At 45.0% G+C, this 21,933-nt stretch overlaps 1 protein-coding gene across 1 annotated transcript; it reads right to left on the bottom strand.

Moving 5' to 3' along the window:
- Positions 1–218: 218 nt before the first annotated feature.
- Positions 219–21,790, bottom strand: LOC139583750 (leucine--tRNA ligase, cytoplasmic-like). The gene is made up of 32 exons (XM_071415179.1): positions 21,647–21,790; positions 21,237–21,358; positions 21,045–21,132; positions 20,852–20,932; positions 20,629–20,763; positions 20,354–20,515; positions 14,503–14,615; positions 14,345–14,408; positions 13,701–13,768; positions 13,284–13,509; positions 13,035–13,122; positions 10,859–10,935; positions 10,682–10,735; positions 10,426–10,566; positions 10,158–10,235; positions 9,889–9,974; positions 9,610–9,675; positions 9,350–9,432; positions 8,707–8,845; positions 8,192–8,404; positions 7,704–7,761; positions 7,476–7,539; positions 6,217–6,400; positions 5,995–6,085; positions 5,770–5,910; positions 5,332–5,472; positions 3,556–3,666; positions 2,978–3,088; positions 2,444–2,548; positions 1,655–1,750; positions 1,251–1,383; positions 219–895 (listed from the first exon to the last, which is right to left on the bottom strand). Exons 1-32 carry the CDS (start codon positions 21,650–21,652, stop codon positions 690–692), a joined length of 3,531 nt encoding a protein of 1,176 aa, XP_071271280.1. The 5' UTR covers positions 21,653–21,790; the 3' UTR covers positions 219–689.
- Positions 21,791–21,933: the final 143 nt, after the last annotated feature.

Genomic DNA, 21,933 nt, shown 5'->3' with positions numbered 1-21,933 from the left:
CTCTGAACAGCTGAGAACATTTCCTATTGAAAGCAAAATGTATTGTTTCTATAAACACACACACTACAAAGTAGAGACAGAGGTAGACCGTGTTTCAACTGCATGACTGATTTCAGGAAACCCTGACCTAGAGGACCACTGCAGAGGGAGCTCAATGTGACCATAATATGGGACATATATCCCAACATGGATGAAAATAAAGAAATGCACCAGCCAAATACGTTAAAGATTTATTTAATTTAGGAAAATTCACGTCACCTTGTACAATTACTCTTTCGTCCATTCCTTAAAACATCCTGAGACACTGAATCGCTGAAACAACATAATTGCATTTTGTATATGATGAGAGGACAACACACGAGTACACATTCTATTTTTTAACCACTTGAATAGAAAAGGTAAAGGCAAGACTACTTCCTGGCTATACTCCACAGAGCTGTGTATGTCAAAGAGCACATAGTAACATCTACAGCAGAAAAATGCTGTCTTGTCATTCTGTTATAGCCTCCTGCTGTTCACCCCTACACAGAGAGCAGGGCCCTGTTCAAATGGTTTTAACATGCATCCTTCCTACCTTCCTTGAGGTAATTACTGATATCTATGAGACTAGATTAGCCCTTGAAAGACCAGTGATTTCCTCAAGGATGGAAGCATTGTAAAAGTATTGAAACAGACCCAAGACCTGTGCTCTATTGTACCAGGTACACCAGGGTGTCTCCTATGTCTATGCTGAGGCCATTGTCTGTCATGAGGACCTTCCTGTCAGCCAGGCTGATGCTGAAGGACGACTTGTCAGAGATGGGCAGCTTGCCCTGCTCCTCCCTCCCCAGGACGGGCACCCGGCGAGGCCCCAGGACAGGGTCCTCAAAGCGCATCAGCTTCACTTTGGACAGGTCTGCAAGGGGACAGGAAGACAATGTAAATGCTTCACGTCAGTCAGGTCTACAGGACATAAGGGACGTGTTGAACAGCAACCATAAAATAACAACATTCTGCTAATTGTATGATCAGAGGTTACTGTACGGAAACTAAGAGCAGGGTACTCCTCTAATTACTACTAGACTTAAACAATTAGTACATCTAAAAGAACAATGTATACTCCCTCAGTAAAACTAACTTGAAAAGTGAACAAGGAAACAGCAATAGCCCAGGGCAGGCTATTAACAAACCATGATAAAATATGGTTCAATTACACGGTATCAATAAGAAAGCAGTGAAGTCGCAAGGTCCTCGGGGGTTTAATAACATACCTTTAATGAATCTGTTGACTTTGGATAGTCTGCGGATGATGCCGTCTCTGCTGTCGCCCTGTCGGATGTCAATAGTGGTGGTGAAGAGACCGTTGGATGGCTGGGGGTTGAGCAGGGACACTGCCACACCGGGCTAGGGGACACAAAACACACAGCTCAATAGTCTGAACTAAATGCATCATTCACCAAGTGTTCAAATCATTATACGGACATGCATATGCATGTTGTCGTGAATTATTTACCATGGCTTTCAAAAATGTTTAAGTGCACATTGCGGTTTAAGAAAAAAAATGATGAATGGTCTAAAAATAAAAAGATGTCTCTCAAAACTCTGTTGATGCAACTATAATGATGCAAAAATCTGTGTGGAGGGCTGATTAAGCAGAAATAGTGGTAGGATTTACTTCGGATCTGAAGACACTGAACGGTTTCCCTGGGCAACAGTCCTCCTTTATTTTGTCATCTGCCTCTGATGTGAATACCACATCTATCTGATCAAGCTGGGGATGAAAAGAGGAGAGCGCGAGAGAGAGAATGAGAAAGCGAGAGAGAACGAGAAAGATTGAGGGAGAAACAATTAGCACAGTAGTTTAATATTTGACAGGGCCAGTGTGACATGCAGAGTGTGTTCAAAATGTTCCGAATTCATACTGTGGTGAACAGGGGGAGGGCAAATAAAAGAGCATTGACATTAGCCTGAAATCCTGAAGCGATTGGCGCTGCAGCAAAGTTACCCTGATTGCACATTCAAGGCAACTGTTGTCGTTTCAGTATAATTGAGACTGGCTACAGAGGGGATTACAAACTAGATCTTTGTGTGCCAATAGATGCCTCTAAATAAAGGGGGCTGGCTGAATCACTCTGGTCAATACAGTACTAATAAAGTACACTTCCCTAGTGGGGAATTAGCTTGGATAATGAATGAGGTGGGAAATAGGTTAGATTGATAAAACACATAGGGCTGTATGGACAGTCGTGCTCTTAAGCAGATACAAAATAGCTGCATTCCACCCTCGAGGTGAGGGATAAATGAACAGGCAAACTAAAAGAGAAGTCAACAGGAACGAGGGCTATTTAACAACAACGGCTTGATGGATGTATACACCTGTTTCAGTGGTTACCAGGGGGCTAAGAGTTAGAGAACGAACATCAGGTTGTAGAGCCTGTCCTCCACAACATAGTGTTTGGTGTACCTCCAAAGAGTTAGTCAGGTAAACTAGGTTCTCCAGCAGCACGGCTCGCTCGTCAAACTCCAGTTCCAGGTCCAGAACCCTGGCGCCATTCTTCTCCAGGTTTTCCTGAGGAACACAACACACAGCAGTTAGCCGTAAAGCGCTCATGTTCACATCCATTTATTTGACATACAGCACGGTTTTAGTCAACACAGGCAATCTGGCTTGGAACACAGGCAATCATCTGGCTGGTTTGTTTGATCACTTTGGCACAGCCATACCTCTAGCAATACACCATGCTGAGCTCAACCACTGAGTAAGGCTAGCAAATCACTGTTGTGCTGCCCCTGTATGAATACAATTGATTTAATGAAGGAAATATTGTCCTCGATGTGCTTAACTGTACAGAGAGATGTTTATTTGTATTAGTCTCCTTGTGAGAATGCAAAGCCTGGCAGAGGTCAGCCGAGAACTGTTATAGTGAGACCCCCCCCCACCATAGATCAGGGCCCTGGGGGAGCGGAAAAGGGCCAACCCTCCTGTCCTCGGCCTCACCTTGATCATGGCCACGAATGGCATCACTCTCTTCATGTACTTTTTGAGCTCCGGCAGGGCGCCAAGCTCCATGACAATGACCTTGTTATCAGGCAGAACGCCCTTGTTGCTCTGCACACACACACAGGGAAGAACACACACGAACAGGGGGGGGGGGGAAGAGTGTCAGAGTCTATCATCAAGGGGATTCCAGGTTGTCAGCAGAATGACATTTTCTGCCTCTGGGCAGATCACAGATCACAGTAGGGTCTCTCCATTCTGTAGCAACTCCACCCCAAAACAACAGGAGGGAACAGCTTGAACTCACATTTTATAACTATCTATTTATAAACAGACTTAGGGTGTGTCTCAAATGGCACCCTATTCCCTATATAGTGCACTACTTTTCACCAGAAACCTATAGGACTCAGCCTATGAGCCCTGGTAAAAAGTAGTGCACTACATAGGGAATAGGGTGTCCTTTGGGGCTCAGATTAAAAACCTAGTTGAGTCAGGTTCATAGTGGATTCTTTCCCCCAGATTCCCAGTCTGCCTTGTATGATTCCCCATCAGGCAGATTCCTGGGGGTTGGTACTTGCCTTGTAGTGTTTTCCCAGCAGCGAGAGGGCGCTGTGCTGCCAGGAGGGGTACGTCTTGGCCACGTAGATGGTGCAGTGGGAGGGCTTGGCCATGGGCTTCACGTCACCCTTCTATTGAGGGGAGGGACACAGACGGAAAACGGAGAGCTCAGTCAGTCTGCTAGTACTGTTCCAGTCTTATTAAACAACAGCAGTAGCATTACCCTGGCTGCGATGCGCATCAGAGCAGGCAGTCCTGATCCAGCCTGACATCCATTATCACACCGCCTGGATTAATATGACATGACTGAGAAAAGTCACTCTAGTTAATGCTGCCAAGCCTACTCCACTCCCGTTATACAAGACCACCCTCTGCTGAAACCTATCGGCAGTAGTCATTATCCCGCTCTAAAAGCTACTGTGTGAACCAGTCTCTGTGCCAAGTGGAGCCGGGCATCCGTGAACTCATTTTACATGACAGCTGTCGTCTCTTCCAGTCACCATGCTAGACACTTTACCTTCACGTTCGCTTTTCCCACCCCTCTCTTCTGAGATGAGTAGTGGAGGGTGTGTGTGAGCCACACATTAAATATGTCTAGTCCCCATGGCAGGATGCTACAGCTAGTCTAATGGTCTCTGAAGTAGAGCTGTTCTCACTGATGGTCACGATTCAATCCGTATCGCGGAAGTTCAGCTATATAGTGCGATTGAAACGTATGGGTAATTTCCGATTGAGTATACAAATGTTGTAAAATAAAATAAAAAGGACAACTCGAATAAAACGTATGAAAGAGAGCTTCAAGTTGTAATATTCTCCTTTGCCATATAATTACATATAGCTAGAACCATATATGAATTATAGGATCTGTGCTCCCTGCTGCCTCCAGGCACTTACTAATGGAATGTCAAAATGTAGACAAGGTTGAAAAAAAAAAAACATACATGCTAGAAGCTATGACTATATAGCGCTCCGCCATACATGCTTGTCACTAAAACGGGCTACTACACAAGATAAAATGTCAGGCTCCATCATCAGGTTAACATCTGTCTAGGACTGTATCCATTTGAGAGTGAGAGCTCATTGGTCTCTGCAGTGCTGTGAGAACATTACTAAAACAATGAGATCTAACATGTCACTATCGGGGAATGGCTGCTCAACTTAGTGAGTTTTGCCTGTAGCCAAGGCCTGGTATTGTCATGGTTTAATGAAGCGACTTGTTTTCTGGCTTAATGTGCTCTGTGAAAGGGAGAAGATTCTGCAGGACCATTGTGTCTCATTTAACAATTAGGCTTTTCATCAAACATTAACCACAAAGGTGCATTTCAAAACTTAGTTCAGCTCCATAAAGCACACATTAATATTCACTCACGCTATTACTGTGGTACTAGTACAAATGTATTGTCATTGCAATAAAATGGCTAGTTCCCGGTTGGCTGTGTGCCCAGATCTCTCTGCACCTTGGCAGAGCGTTAATGTGACCTTGCTCTTAGTGGGGTGCCAGGTAGCTATAGGTCTTACCTTGCTCTTAGTGGGGTGCCAGGTAGCTTATAGGTCTTACCTTGCTCTTAGTGGGGTGCCAGGTAGCTTATAGGTCTTACCTTGCTCTTAGTGGGGTGCCAGGTAGCTTATAGGTCTTACCTTGCTCTTAGTGGGGTGCCAGGTAGCTATAGGTCTTACCTTGCTCTTAGTGGGGTGCCAGGTAGCTTATAGGTCTTACCTTGCTCTTAGTGGGGTGCCAGGTAGCTTATAGGTCTTACCTTGCTCTTAGTGGGGTGCCAGGTAGCTATCGGTCTTACCTTGCTCTTGGGGGGTGCCAGGTAGGCCTTGAGGCGTATTCTTAGGTCATGGGCTGTCTCCATGACGTACTGAGAAGAGCGCATCAGCACCTCGTCTACTGGACCTGCCACTGGCCACAATGCTTTCATCAGAGAGCCAGTCTGGGGAGAGAGGGGGTATTATGGAAATATTTATGACCACAACCTTTTTTGGGGGGAGGGGGTTGCGGTTTTAACTTCAGTAGGGAAAGCTGATCCTACATCCTTTTGTTTAAGCCAAGAGCAACTGGACTGCGAAAGGGGAAATTGTATAGAAACTAGTTTCAGTACGTACATGCGTAACCTATTAAAAACGTGTTGTTATTCGGAAAACCAAGTATAGCCTTTCATCCCGACAAGGTTCTGATATGGATGTATGGCCTTTAGAGGTTGTCATATTGTGAGCCCTGTCACCCTTACCTTGCCCATGAGACCCCAGGTGTGTTCACAGAGGTGTGGGCAGATGGGGGCCAGCAGCAGGGTCTGCTTCTCAATGAACTGGAACACCAGGTCCCGGTGCATCCCCTCGATGGCCAGCTCCCTGTACTTATCCTTGGCCGCCTGCCAGGACACACACACAGTTTAGGGTCTCATCACTGGTGATTGGGCACGCTGCACAAACACTGGCAGATGTCAGCTTGTTACCTGGAACTCAAAAAAGCCGCTCTTCAACGCCTCCTTGTACATCATCCTCTGATAGTGCTGCTCGGTCTTCATGATGCCTGCATTCATGTCACTGAACAGGGGGAAATAAGTCAGTCTTAGAACTATGCTAAGGTCAGACATTTATCCTCGCTAGAGATCAATTAGTTGTTAGTTGAGTTTGGATGACGAATCCACACTCATTTTTGTCTCATTCGACTGTACCTGCCGAACACACGGTCGTTGAAGGTGTCGGCTGGCCCGGTCCTCAGGTTGTTCTGATTGGCTATCATCTCCTTGACCCACTCCACCCAGGTGTAGAGGCGCAGGATGCCAGCGTCGGCCATGGCCTCCACAAAGTTAGCGTCTTCCACTGTGTCTCCCGCGTCCGCCAGGGCCATGCGCATCCCTGGGCAAAGGCACACACAACATGGTAAGACTGTGTGCGTTCCCTGAGTGTTAAACACAAACACACTATTACAGCGGCACTGCTAGAAACAAGCACTTTGACACTAAAAAAGCTGAGTTTGATCAATTTGTAAAATTATGCATAATAACAATCAGAGCGTCAGAAACATTCCCCTCCGGCCTCCCGGGTGGCGCAGTGGTCTAGAGCACTGCATCGCAGTGCTATGCTGCGCCACCAGAGTCTGGGTTCGCGCCCAGGCTCTGTCGCAGCCGGCCGCGACCGGGAGGTCCGTGGGGCGACGCACAATTGGCTTAGCGTCGTCCGGGTTAGGGAGGGTTTGGCCGGTAGGGATATCCTTGTCTCATCGCGCTCCAGCGACTCCTGTGGCGGGCCGGGCGCAGTGCGCGCTAACTGAGGGGGGCGGGTGCACGGTGTTTCCTCCGACACATTGGTGCGGCTGGCTTCCGGGTTGGAGGCGCGCTGTGTTAAGAAGCAGTGCGGCTTGGTTGGGTTGTGCTTCGGAGGACGCATGACTTTCGACCTTCGTCTCTCCCGAGCCCGTACGGGAGTTGTAGCGATGAGACAAGATAGTAATTACTAGCGATTGGATACCACGAAAATTGGGGAGAAAAGGGGGATAAAATAAAAATAAAAAAATAAAAAAAAGAAACATTCCCCTCCATCCTCTCCTGTCTTCTACAAAAGTATGTGAAGAGCGCAGTGTATTTAGGCAGTCCAACGTCTACATAAATAACCAGAACGAAGCACTCAGCCTCAGGCATGGCATCATCTCAAAATGATTCATCTCCCATCACCACTCTGGGACAGATGGCATTGATTTCTATTCTCCAAGTAGGAAGAGGAGATCAAAAGGAAGGCAGGAGAAGCGATCCCACTGCTCTGCTCCCCCTTCTGTTCCCCAAATAAAGCAAGCCACCCTCCCATCAGAGGAGAAACATTGAGAAGTAAAGAATAACTAATTGATTATGCTAACGACTTCCGGGAATAAATGACTGTTCCTCATAAAGCTTCATAGCAATTAGGAAGCATTGTGTTAAGAGGCTGGAATGCTTACCGTCAGCAGAGAACTTGGCGATGGCGTCCCTCAGAGTGAGGAAATTGCCCGTGGATTTAGACATCTGATGAATACAAACACAGATTGTTAGGAGGATCACACACACGCTTTTTGTGCAAGACACTGACGTCTTCAGACAAACACACTGCTCCCATCATGCCAGAGCAGGAGACAGAAAAAGGAGAGTTCATTGCAGTTAACATCTATTTGAGAAGGGAAAAAACACACCTTTTCAGAGTTCAATAACAGGTGACCATTGGCTCGGACTGCCTGCGGCCATTTTCCGCTGTGTACACAAAGATAATCTCCTTGAAAATCATGGGACTCTGGAGAAATTGTCTTACATTCCATACAATCTGCAAGGCGTCAAACCCATAACTGATTAGACCCTGCAGTGAATTGCCATTAGGCTTAAAGCTGGGCGATATGGACAAGAATCCATATAACGATAAATGTACTGAATTATCACGATAACGATAAATTTATAACAATGTGCACCAGTTACTTTTTTGAATGGTTGTGGCTACCATTGTCTCGTTTCAAACTTCAAATTCCTCTATGTAAGCCTACGTTCTTCTTGCAAAGCATGTAAACATTTAAATCTAAACTATTATATTAATTAGGAGGAATACCGGACTTGTACCCCTGCAGCAGCCCTAGCACCAGAGAGAGGCAAGCAGGCAGGCGGGCAGAGACAGGAAGGTGGTACGTCTCACCTGTCATTGGGCCACATGGCCACGTGGTTGTACAGGTAGTAGGATAGGTGGTTGGGCACCAGGTCCTTCCCAGACACACGGGCATCCACGGGGTACCAGTACTCAAACTCCCTCCTCAGCCTCTGCAGGTGCTCCTTGGGGATGTCCGTCTTGGGGAAGGGAGAGCTCTTGAAGAAGATGAAGTCCCACACCTCCCTGGTCATCTGCTCTGGCCTTACAGAGAGAGTGTGCAGGCACAGAATCAGATTATGTAGTGGCTCCAATAGTACTGTATCCATAACCAAATAGGGATTCAGAATTCTGGCACAGCGCATTTATTCTCTTCCTCGAAAAGGTATACATGTGCAAAACAGTACATGATTATCATATACATCGCCAACTACTACAATACAAACTTTCTCCATTGCAATATGTTTAAAAGGACATCTGAACATGCTGCAATATCTTCCATCTGCATCCACAGATGCCTATCGCCGCTAAATAAGACAACCGTGTGAGAGTCGAGTGGCGCATACTTGATCCCTAGAGGCGAGGGTCCCTGTCCGTTGAGCACTCCCCCCTGGAGGAAGTGAGCCACGGTGTAGTAGGCCATGTAAATGGTAGAGTCAGATAGGGACTCGATCAGCCACTGCTGGTCCCACGGCAACCTTGTACCTATGGCAACAAGCACACAGTACAAAAAAACACAACAATCAAACACTTAATGTGAACGGTAAGGGATATGCTTATCATATCATTACTATGGCTTAGCATAATGAATCCACCAATGAAATGGATAACTAATCATTAAGCATGTGAAACGTGTCCTTCCTCCAGTTTGGCACATGACTTACTAAAAAATGCTTCCTTATTGTGGGTATTTTGTCTCCATCTTAAGTCCATGCAAATTCCAAAAAGGCTCTGAACGGTTACTGATGGTCTCAAAAGATGCTCTGGACGTGAGAGGTCCCAGAAAGTTCTGACAATGTGACTCTCTACGGGGTCTAGTTACAGACTGTATTTTATAGCTATAACAAGGCCCAGAGTTGTACGGTCACATGGTCAGTAAAACCTCCCGGTTCTGCACAGAACCCGCTGTATTGTGACAAACTAACTCCACCGCCTGTCACCCTCCTCCACCGCCTGTCACCCTCCTCCACCGCCTGTCACCCTCCTCACCCAGTCCGTAGGTACGAGAGCAGGCGTGCTCCTGGAGCCAGTCCAGAGTGGCCTCAAAGTTCTTCCTCGTCTCGTCACAGAACCTAAAGAGTCAAACATATACAGGAAGCACAGTTTTAACATATCCGTATTGACCAGACACACAGCCAACAAAATCGTCAACACGCTGACACATTCCTTTGACAAGGCGCTTGTTAGCAGTGGTATAGTCAATGAAGGGAGCTGGGGTAGTTGAGCGACAGAACAGCGGAATGACTCACGTCTCCAGTGGCTTCAGGCATTCCATGGCCTGCTGTTTCCACTCTTTGTCTCCATAATCCAGATACCTGTCAGACAGACACCACATACTTTAGGAATTTAGCTCAGAAATGTTCAGTTTAGAGTTTCCCTAATAATTATCCTTAGATACTTGTCTATGCTGTCAGGGAGCCTTGGATCCACACTGAATATCGCGCCGTTTCACCATTGCTATCAGTGAATAGACACAAAACAGAAAAACGACCATAAATCTGGATATATTTTCAGACTCCCATACTCACCACTGGTCGCATAGTGCCACCACACACTCGTCTGAAGAGCGTGACATCACCTGCTTCTCTGGCTCCATGTAGATCAAAGCCTGGCCCTGGGAACATTGGTAGAGATCCCAGTTAGAAAACAGAGACATAAAGAACCGTATCAAACACATCATACAGGTCAGAGAAAGAACCAACAGTAGCATACAGCACCACATTGTAAACATAGTTGCAGAAAATAAACAAACGCAATAAATAGATTGGTATCAAATAATTGATATCAACCAGGGTACCTTCTCCACCATCATCTTCTGGATGGGTTTCTTGACATCCTGCACCCTTTGGCCCTTGTAGCCTTCAACCAGCATGATCTGAGAAAAAAAAGACCATTCATTAGAAAATCAGAGAATATGTGTATGTTGATTTTTCATATACTGTTGTATACCTCTGATGCACATCTATAGCCCCCAATATCCTGAAATGTTCTACGGGGATAAATAAAGCTGCATTGTATTACACGCATGCATAGTCGAGATGTTCTGTGTAGCCATTAGGACTCACCCCTTCATAGAAGCCCTTGAGGTAAACCTTCTCCTTGGCCTCTGCCAGCTTCTCGCGGTCATTCTGGCTCTGGATCTTCAACTCGTCACACACCAGAGGAGCAGACAGGTTCCCATAGCCAGGGATCTCAATGATGGGCACCTGGAGGAGTAGGGCAGCAGTGAATATTAGGCACATACTGCACTGTCTGATCATTTAGGACCAGATAAAGGATGTGAGAGGCAATGCAAAGGTGTCAAGTATGACTTAAGCTTACCGGCTCAAAAGGTAGGACCATCTTGTCTTCGATACCATATTTCTCTCTCAGGGCCTATAAGAGGAATCCAAGTGATCTCCAATTACGTCACCAACAAAAACACATTTTGCAATGCATAGGTTAACTAAAACAGACCAGTAGCCACAAACGAGCACAGTTTTGTACAGTTAGTGTCACCTGTTTCTTTTTGATATCCCTGAGGGCAGCGATGTCATCAGGTGCGTCAGACGGTACGCTGGTGACAATTCCAGTGCCTGGGGGAGGGGGGGTCACAAAACAAGTGGACCAAAGTCACATGACTAACAAAACCAACATCTACAAACCACAAGAAATGCCCCTGCTGTGTCCTCTGAGAAAGTCACTGCCTTTTCTATCAAACACAGGATGATGCACATTGGAGCAAACAAAGCCATAGATATCTGCATTCTGATATTTCAATTTAGCCACACCATTTTGATGCAGATGTAAACGCCTGGAGCAAAGCGGACCAAAATTATTAATTGTAATGACTCATAGTGCAGCATCCCCTCAGGTGTACATCAGTAAGTCACAACTTGTCTGTCGGCCCTGCGTTCAAGACCAAAATTAGTTAAAGAAATGTTTGATAAACAAAAAAGCAGACCAGTTTAAAAAGGACAAAAAATGGCACCGCTGTGCCATATAGCGATAACTGATACACAAAAACGACAAAAATGTAGCATTTTTCAATTACCAAAATAATAGCAACGTTTTGGTACTGTTCATATGTAGATTTATTTTGGTCACAGGTTCAGGAATGGCTGAAAAATTGCAACATGACAACCATCGCTGCAGCACTGAACCAATCAGGCATTTATGGTAGAGTGACCAGAAGGAAGCCACTCCTCAGTAAAATGCACATGACAGCCCGCTTGGAGTTTGCCAAAAGGCGCCTAAAGTGCTCTCAGGCCATGAGAAACAAGATTCTCTGGTCTGATGAAACCAAGATTGAACTCTTTGGCCTGAAAGTCAAGCATCACATCTGGAGGAAACCTGGCACCATCCCTACGGTGAAGCATGGTGGTGGCAGCATCATGCTATGGGGATGTATTTCAGCAGCAGGGACTAGGAAACTAGTCAGGATCGAAGGAAAGATGAACGGAGCAAAGTACAGAGAAATCCTTGATGAAAACCTGCTCGAGAGCGCTCAGGACCTCAGACTTGAGCAAAGGTTCACCTTCCAAATGGACAACAACCCTAAGCACACAGCCAAGACAACACCAGATTGGCTTCAGGACAAGTCTCTCAATGTCCTTGAGCGGCCCAGCCAGAGTCTGGACTTGAACCTGATCTCCGGAGATCTTAAAATAGCTGTGCAGCGACGCTCCCCATCCAACTTGACAGAGCTTGAGAGGACCTGCAGAGAAGAATGGGAGAAACTCCCCAAATACAGGTGTGCCAAGCTTGTAGCGTCATACCCAAGAAGACTCGCTGCCAAATGTGCAAACTACCTGCCCTCCAGGACACCTTCAGCACCCGATGTCACAGGAAGGCCAAAAAGATCAAGGACCATAATCACCTGAGCCACTGCCTGTTCACACCACTATCATCCAGAAGGTGAGGTCAGTACAGGTGCATCAAAGCTGGGACCGAGAGACTGAAAAACAGCTATCTCAAGACCATCAGACTTAAATAGCCATCACTAGCACATAGACGCTGCTGCCTACATACATAGACTTGAAATCACTGGCCACTAATAAAATGGAACACTAGTCATTTTAATCATGTTTACATATCTTGCATTACTCATCTTATATGTATATACTGTATTCTATACTATCTACTGTATCTTAGTCTATGCCGCTCTGACATTGCTCGTTCATATATATTCTTAATTCCATTATTCTAAATTCCATTGCTTTACTTAGATGTGTGTATAGATGTTGTGAAATTGTTAGATATTACTGCACTGTCAGAGCTAGAAACAAGCATTTCGCTACTCCCGCAATAACATCTGCTAAACACGTGTATTTGACCAAAAAAATATTATTTGATTTGAGTTCTGAGTAAAGGGTCTGAATACTAGGGGAGGGGGTGGTAGTGTTGGGGGAATATAATAAAGGCACATAAAAAATATTTATCAATAAAATATGGGGGATTGGAAATGATGCAGGCAATTACATTGATGGAAGCCACAATCTATCTGCAATATTAAAGCTGATCTACCCCCTAATAAAAAGTAATCTTTGTTGTCCATTTCAGCAATGTTCACTGCTCTACTTTAGCTCTTCAAAAGGAGGACTGCCTCAAGCCGTCTCAATGTGCTCTAGCAGAGACAGGATGGATGCAGTTAAAAAGCGGTATTTGGAGCATTCTCAAGACTTTATTCCAATACCTTTGTCCTCCTTGATGGTAAGCATGGGCAGGGCATAGATGGTCCGGTAAGACGTCAGCGGGGCACTAAGAGCACATCCAAGAATATCCTACAGAGAAGGTAAAAAGACATTTACCACTATGTGAGTGCGTGGTCACAGTGTCACACTGTGCGTGCGTGCCAGAGGGAACTCAAGCTATTTAACGTACATTATTGCGTAAGTGTGTGTGCAGACACTTAACCATAAGGATGTAATTTAAATGTGCACACCTTTCCCAGAACATCCATGATCACTGTAACCTTGCCGTTCTCCTTGGTGAAGCCTTGGTAAGACATGTTCCTAGCTGACCTCCTCGTGCTAATGAACACGTCTCCACAGGCCATCTCAAAGGCTATGTACTTGATGTCAGGATGGACCCAGCAGTTAGTCTGGCCAAACATGGTCTCTGGTCTGAGAGTAGCTGCCACCAAGAAGATGTTCTTGCCTTTAAGGCCACTGAGGGTAACAGTTTTCAGAAGAGTATTTGTACAAGGTGGATGGTAGTCTTTCCCCAACTAGCAACAAATGTTACCTGCTATCAGGCCAAACTGCTAGGTCTAAAATGTGACAAAGTTGATTGTATATCATATCAATGACAATGTAGGTCATGCAAAAAAATACACTGTCTAGTCTGCTACATACAGTACCTTAGTTTTGCAGGGTAGGGCTCTACAACCTTCATCTTGATGAGGGTATACTCCTGTGGTCCAACTCCCTAGAATGTAAAAACTTTATTATAGAGCTGCAGCTACACAACAGAGGGACAAAACCTCATTGAGATTATGTTCCTGCCATCCAGGACATCTATACCATGCAGTGTCAGATGAAGCCCCTAAAAATTGTCATACTCCAGCGACCCAAGTCATAACCTGTTCCCTCTGCTACAGCAAATCTAGAACCAACATGACCATGAACAGCTTCTACCCCCTAGCCATAGGTCTACTAAATAGTTGATGAAATAATTAACCAAATAGCTACCAGGACTATCTGCACTGACACTTTTTGCACTAACTTCGACTCATCACATACTGCTGCTACTGTTTATTATCTGTCACTTTATTCCAAGTTATATATACCGGTACATATCTACCTCAATTACTTCATATCGACTCTGTACTGGTACCCCGTGTATATAGCCAAGTTATCACTACTCATTGTGCATTTATTATTATTTCTCCATTTTCTTTCTCTGCATTGTTGGAAAGGGCCCGTAGGTAAGCATTTCATTGATATCTGTTGTTAACGAAGCATGTGTTGAATAAAATGTAATGTAGTAGAAAGAAAATCTCACCTCTCCAGTCTGCCTGTCATGGTCCATACATGGCTGTCCATCTTTTGGAGAGTAGATGGTATACCTGCAAAAAGTTATCGAATGTAAATCAATGTAATAATGCTACAAGGTTTACGCATTGCAAGGTTATAATAAACCTTTCCAGGTTCTAAACATACCTTTTACCAAACTTGATTTTCTTCCTCTCTTTCAGGGTGATGAACTGCCACCTCACGAAGGAGTCGTAGAAAGGGTTGACATCGGTTGTGATGAAGGAGCGTCGCCAGTCCACCTGTGATATAATTATGCTTAAGAACCTGGACAGCACCTGAAATACTTTCAAAGTGTAGTAATGGTTGTTGGTCTGTACATTTAGGTCTGAATCTTAACTTGAGAACCACACATTTAACTTTCAAATAGTCATACATGGATGTCATTGCTATAGTACTGTTTTTAATTGGTTAACGTTGCATAGGCATACATTTAAGTCATGTTTAAAAAAAATCTGAGCGGTAGATCTCAGGCTTACACTGCCTCAGAAAAGGTTGGTGACCACTGTTCTAGTTTTACCTGTTAGCACTATGAATGTTTCCCTTAACTGCGGCAATTGTGATCCAATCAACGCAGTATTACCCATTTTCAATGCAACATACCAAAATGAACAATGCAAGAGATTTTGTTGTAGGCAGAAAGCATCAGAGCAGGATTCTATTGCATTGACACGCACGACTCAGCCCGGACTCTACACAGACCGGCGCGGCATAAAAAGGGCTGCAGTAGGCCTAGATGCAAATAGACCATTGTCAGATGTGGATCTGTGCCGTTTACTTTGAACTGGACTGTGTTTACAGCATGAGCGGTCGTGAGTAGATGCGCTTGTTTTGATATCAAAGCGAGAGCTGCATGAATTCACGTGTGCACATTTTGTTCATATTCTGTCTAGTTGAGTTATTAGCCCAGTTATAGATCATTTGTAGTCAGCAATAGGGGAGTGATTGCTTCCTACAAGAGCATAAAATGTGTCCATTTATTTTATTCTTGTACCCGCTCCCCAATTTCGTGGTATCCAATTGTCCCATCGCTGCAGCTCCCGCACGGACTCGGGAGAGGTGATGGTCAAGTGCCATGCGTCCTCCGAAACACGACCCCGCCAAGCCGTACTGCTTCTTGACACAATGCTCACTTAACCTGGAAGCCAGCCACACCAATGTGTCGGAGGAAACACTGTACACCTGGTGACCGTGTCAGCGTGCATGCGCTTGGCCCGCCACAGGAGACGCTAGAGCGCGATGGGACAAGGACATCCCGGCCGGCCAAACCCTCCACTAACACGGACGACCCTGCGCCAATTTTACGTCGCCTCATGGATCTCCCGTTCGCAGCCGGCTGCAACACTGCCCGGTATCAAACCGGGATCTGTAGTGACGCAGCTAGCACTGCGGTGCAGTGCCTTAGACTGCTGCGCCACTCGGGAGGCCAAAATGTGTACATTTCTAAACATCTTTGAAAAGCGAGTCAGGTAAAGAGCGGTTTATTTTGTCTTAAAGGGGCAGTGTTGTATTTTGAGACAGGCTTCAATAAGCTAAGTAGCCAATAGGCAGAGAGTAGCATAATTTCTGATTCTGATAATGGTATGGGAATAATTATGTATTTTATTTTGAAAGTGGTTTCTTGCATCAAACAACATTTTCAGTCACCTTGTCTGAAGGACAAGTTGATAAACAGGGTAATATCAAGCTATGCGTGTTTTTTTCAAAAGTCTCATGGAATGTAGGCCCACATTGAACACCATACATTGGGTGCTACAGTAGGCTGAATGAAAACAGCTATTTCCATGTTAAAGCTGTTATGGGATGTATTTTCTCCATTGTTCTTGACGGTAGGCCACTCTGGTAGGCCGACATTATGATCAAATAGCCACAGTAGCCTACTTGACCACGTAAAAACAGGTACAGTCTCAGTGTTCACAGTAAACGTGTGAGCTGGAAGCTGCATAGAATTTCCACAATGTTCAAGTTTGGGCCCAGGAGACGTGAAATTTGCTTAGTTACAAAATAAAATTAAGGGAACATTGGTCACGATCTGGTTATCTATAACTACAAACAGTTATGATTTCACATATTAATTACTTATTTCAGGATATCTTCTAAACTGCACACAATGTACTCTCATCATATGGAGAATCTACTCTGCGTTAGCTAACTTGAGCTGGCTAACGTTAACCATTACCCATGCAGACCGAATGTTGGTAGTGGTGAGCTACAATTCACCAATCTCAATGTGGCTTAAACAACCAGATTCCCCACACGTGGGGGATGCATGGTCCTGCTCGGCTTTTCCAGTCTAGGTTGCTCTGACTTCTCCTATACCAGCGACAGGCTTGCCTCTGGCAAATCATTTCTGCCTGATTTAACTGTTTAGTACCTTGTCTGGACTTCTTTTTCATCCCCCAATTTGTTTGGGCAATTTTTCCTATGGATTATTGCCTCTGGAATCAATCTACTTGGATTTACCACACTATATCGCTATTGGATTAGCTGACTCTCCCTCGACCAGTGAAGCGGTCTCTTGCTCTGAAGCGCCTCGCTCCTAACTCAGCCTCAATCGGTAAGTCTCTACTTTATATCGGCTGGCTTTTTTTGTGTTCTGTGGGATCCTGCCTCTGCTAGACTAGTTGGTGTTGATTTCTGGCTTATAACGTAGCTATATTCACCATGGTGGTTGGCTAGCTAGGCTAGTGAACAGGCAAAAATATCTAACTTTAACTGGCTGGCTAAGGTAACTGCATATACCGGTAACATTACTTGATAACTGGTTAGATTGCGTTATGCATTTCCCAAACTTTGGTTTACTTTAATGCATCTGTAAGCTAGGTGCTGATAGCAACTGGCTGACTCAACTGGCTGGTAGGGCTAACGTTAGCAGGCAAGTTGGCTAGCAACCTGATTTGTAACAAATTCATAAAGTATTTGCTTGTAAATTGGCTGAACATTTTATTGAAACCAGTAGTAAATCAGTGCCAACGATTGTTTAACTTGAAGTTATACATTAAGTTATTTCTGTTAGAGTTCACAGTATAGGGAACAGGCTGGCTTGCAAGGCCGTCCATATTACCGACTCCACGGAAAAACATTTTCCGGCATGACATCGGCATTCTGATCGGTTTTATGTAATTACTCGAAATATAAAAAGTGTAGCGAAATGCTTGTGCTTCTAGCTCTGACGGTGCAGTAATATCTAACAAATTACACAACATATGCCCAAATCTGACTAACATAGTATAGAATACAGTAAACACATAGGAGATGAGTAATGCCAGATATGTAAACATTAAAAAGTGTTCCATTCCTTAAAGTGGCCAGAGATTAAGTCTATGCCTATAGGCAACATCCTCTAACGTGCTAATGATGGCTGTTGAACAGTCTGACGGTCTTGAGACTGAAAAACAGCTTCTGTCTCTCGGTCCCAACTTTGATGCACCTGTACTGACCTGGCCTTCTGGATGACAGCGGGATGAACAGGCAGTGGCTCGGGTGGTTGATGTCCTAGATGATCTTTTTGGCCTTCCTGTGACATTGGGTGCTGAAGGTGTCCTGGAGGGCGGGTAGTTTGCTCCCGGTAATACGTTGTGCAGACCGCACCACCCTCTAGAGAGCCTTGCGGTTGCAAGCGGTGCAGTTGCCATACCAGGCAGTGATACAGCCCGACATGATGCTTCCAATTGTGCATCTGTAAAAGTTTGAGGGTTTTAGGTGACAAGTCAAATTTCTTTAGCCTCCTGAGGTTGAAGAGGCTCTGTTGCGTCTTCTTCACCACACAATCTGTGTGGGTGGTCCATTTCAGTTTGTCGGTAATGTGTACGCCAAGGAACTTGAAGCTTTCCACCTTCTCCATTGCGGTCCCGTCGATGTAGATAGGGGGGTGCTACCTCTGCTGTTTCCTGAAGTCCCTGATCATCTCCTTTGTTTTGTTGACGTTGGCTGAGAGGTTGTTTTTTAGGCAACACACGCCCAGAGCCCTCACCTCCTCCCTGTAGGCTGTCTCGTCATCGATGGTAATCAAGCCTACTACTGTTGTGTCGTCTGCAAACTTGATGATTGAGTTGGAGGTGTGCGTGGCCACGTAGTCATGGGTGAACAGGGAGTACAAGAGAGGGGGAGGAGCACACACCCTTGTGGGGCCCCAGTTTTGAAGATCAGCTGAGTGGAGGTGATGTTTCCTACCTTCACCTGAGGGCTGCCCGTCAGGAAGTCCTGGACCCAGTTGCACAGGGCGGGGGTTCTGGCCCAGGGCCATGAGGAGCTTGGAGGGTACTATGTTGTTGAATACTGAGCTATAGTCAAAAAGCATTCTTACATAGGTATTCCTCTTGTCCAGATGGGATAGGGCAGTGTGCAGAGTGATGGCGATTGCATCGTCTGTGGATCTATTGGGGCGGTAAGCAAATTGAAGTGGGTCTAGGGTAGCAGGTAAGGTAGAGGTGACATGATCCTTGACTAGTCTCAAAGCACTTCATGATGACAGAAGTGAGTGCTACGGGGCGTTAGTCATTAAGTTCAGTTACCTTTGCCTTCCTGGGTACAGGAACAATGGTGGCCATCTTGAAGCATGTGGGCACAACAGACTGGGATAGGGAGATTGAATATGTCCTTAAACACACCAACCAGCTAGTCTGCACATGCTCTGAGGACACAGCTAGGGAAGCCGTCTGGGCCGGCAGCCTTTCGAGGGTTAACACATTTAAATGTTTTACTCACGTCAACCATGGAGAAGGAGAGCCCACAGTCCTTGGTAGCGGGCCGCGTCAGTGGCACTGTGTTATCCTCAAAGCGTGCAAAGAATGTGTTTAGCCTGTCTGGAAGCAAGACATCGGTCTCCGCGACATGGCTGGTTTTCCTTTTGTAATCTGTGATTGACTGTAGTCCCTGCCACATACGTCTCGTGTCTGAGCCGTTGAATTGCGACTCCACTTTGTCTCTATACTGATGTTTAGCTTGTTTGATTGCCTTGCGGTGTGAAAAACTACACTTTATATTGTGCCATATTACCAGTCACCTTGCCATGGTTAAATGCGGTGGTTCGCGAATGCTACCATCTATCCACGGTTTATGGTTAGGGTAGGTTTTAAGCCAGTGGGTACTACATATCCTATATACTTCCTTATAAACTCAGTCAGCGTAGCCGTGTATGCGTCTAGATTATAATCGCAAGCTACCCGAAACATATCCCAGTTCACGTGATCAAAACAATCCTGAAGCGTGGATTCCGATTGGTCAGACAAGCATTGAATAGTTCAAAGTACTGTTTGAGTTTCTGCCTATAGGACGGGAGGAGCAAGATGGAGTCGTGGTCAGATTTGCCGAAAGGAGGACGGGGGAGGGCCTTGTAAGCATTCCGGAAGTTTGAAAAGCAATGGTCGGGAGTCTTAGCAGCGCGAGTAGTACAGTCGATATGTTGATAGAACTTCGGCAGCCTAGTCCTCAGATTTGCTTTGTTAAAATCCCCAGCTACAATAAATGCAGCCTCAGGATATGTAGTTTCCAGTTTACATAAAGTCAGTCCAGTGAAGGTCCTTGAGGGCCGTCGAGGTATCGGCCTGAGGTGGGATGTAAACGGCCGCGGCAATGACAGATCTTGGGAGATAATATTGTCGGCATTTAATTGTGAGGTATTCTAGGTCGAGTGAACAAAAGGACTCGAGTTCCTGAATGTTCCTAGAATTACACCATGAGTCGTTAATCATGAAATACACCCCTCCGTATCCTGGAGATATTTATTCCTGTCTGCGCGATGTATTGAGAATCCTGCTGGCTTCACCGACCCCGACAGAGTATCCCGAGAGAGCCATATTTCCGTTTAACAAAGTATGTTACAGGCCCGATGTCTCTCTGGCAAGAAATCCTTGCTCTAAGCTCATCAACTTTGTTATCCAAAGACTGAACACTAGCGAGTAATATACTCCCAAGCGGTTGGTGGTGTGCGCGCCTCCTAAGTCGAACCAGCAGGCAGCCTCGAGACATTATCACTCACCTTCACACCCATCATCTTCATGTCTTTCACGGCCATGGGTGGGAAGTACTCCAGCCAGTGCGCTGCGTTTGCAAACGGCACTATCTCTATGTCACTCAACCCCAGAGACTTCATTATGTCCCACTGGAATTTTGACCCTCCAGCCTTTGCCACTGCTTTGCTCTGATGATCACAAAACAAGAGATTAATGAGATTACATGGTGTATGAATGGGAACAATTTCCCCCAAGAATATGAGTAGCGCAGAGGATCAATTGAAATTTATCAAAAGTTCACCTTTTTTCCCTTCGCTTTGTCCTTGATGATGAACTCATCTGCAAACTTGGGCTTCTCCTCTTCTTCCTCCTCCTCCGGAAACTGTGGTGGGTTGCCGTAAACCTCCATCTCTCTCTTCAGCTTGTCTGCACAGGCCTGTGGATTAAAATACATTTTAATGTCTAACATCCAACCACGACCATGTATAATGTACACAGCAAACAAGTTATTAAAATTAACTCACTTTGATTGGCATTCCTGTACAATGCAACCCAAATGGAAATAGGCATTGCTTCCCTTTCAAGCGTTGGAAACCAACAGCAAACTACAAAGAAAAAGACAGATATGTCAGCAAATTGTAAAATGAATCTTTCACAGAGGATATTGAACATAAGACTAATAGTGCTAAATGTAAGTCAAATCTATATAAATCTTACCTCGCACTTCGAAAGGCAGAAAGTATGACCAAGATGCAGCCTTCCATTCATGTAAGGGTAGGGGAAGGTGACAAAGTATTTGTTTTTGCTACAAAGGAGAGGGTGGTCCATTAGAAATTGGTTGGGAAAAGTGGACATGAAAATTAAAATAGAGCGTTGATGATCATAAAATATCAGTCCCAGTAGACTTACTTGGTGCTTTCCCCAATAGTGGTGGGTGCATCACAATCAAACGTTCTTTCCTTCTCCCATTTCTGCTGGATGTCCTCTTCTATCTTTCTGAGGAAGTCCAACTTAGCTGTTCCCTTCCGCTCCTAAAATTAATGTAATGCATAATTTAAAAATGTAGATTTTTTTATTATTATTAAACATCAAATAGGCGTCTTAACTAGATAGCCAGACGTAGGTCTCTTCCCGGTGACTAGTTTCGTCTTTTCAAAGTAACGTGTTAGCTGCTAGCTAGCAAGCTAGTTCAAGTTAGCTAATGCTAATGCAGCTAAGTGCTAGCTAACAAAGTAGTTGGCTAGTTATGCATAATATGACTAGCATTAAACCTGAAAAACATCATACATGCACAAGTGGAGTAAGTAGCCACGACGTACCGTCATCTTGATATAGAAATATACAGGAAACGGTAAAAACTGATAATCTGTCAAGAAAACCCACGCCACCAGCTTCGGCACTTGGCTGATGACATCTACACTACAGAAAGGGACAGCTCATTCACCCTATGCAGACTTCTGGGAAATGTAGTATAAGCGAGTGGCTCTTTTATAGCATATGGACACAGACTACATTCTCTGGAGTACAAAAACACAATAAGAATATTTCACGCATGTAAAGATATAAAACAATATATATATATATATATATATATATATATAAGACC

The sequence above is a fragment of the Salvelinus alpinus genome, chromosome 1 (genome assembly GCF_045679555.1).
Source record: "Salvelinus alpinus chromosome 1, SLU_Salpinus.1, whole genome shotgun sequence".
NCBI classification, from domain to species: Eukaryota; Metazoa; Chordata; class Actinopteri; order Salmoniformes; family Salmonidae; genus Salvelinus; species Salvelinus alpinus.
This window is presented reverse-complemented; position numbering and strand designations above follow the sequence as displayed.

What these genes read in the sequence shown, in the direction of transcription:
- LOC139583750 (XM_071415179.1), bottom strand. An exon ending in TACCATCAAGGAGGACAAAG is followed by an intron (nt 10,936 to 13,034) that starts GTATTGGAATAA and finishes CCCCTCCCCCAG; the next exon opens with GCACTGGAATTGTCACCAGC. An exon ending in TGTTATTGAACTCTGAAAAG is followed by an intron (nt 7,540 to 7,703) that starts GTGTGTTTTTTC and finishes TGTATTCATCAG; the next exon opens with ATGTCTAAATCCACGGGCAA.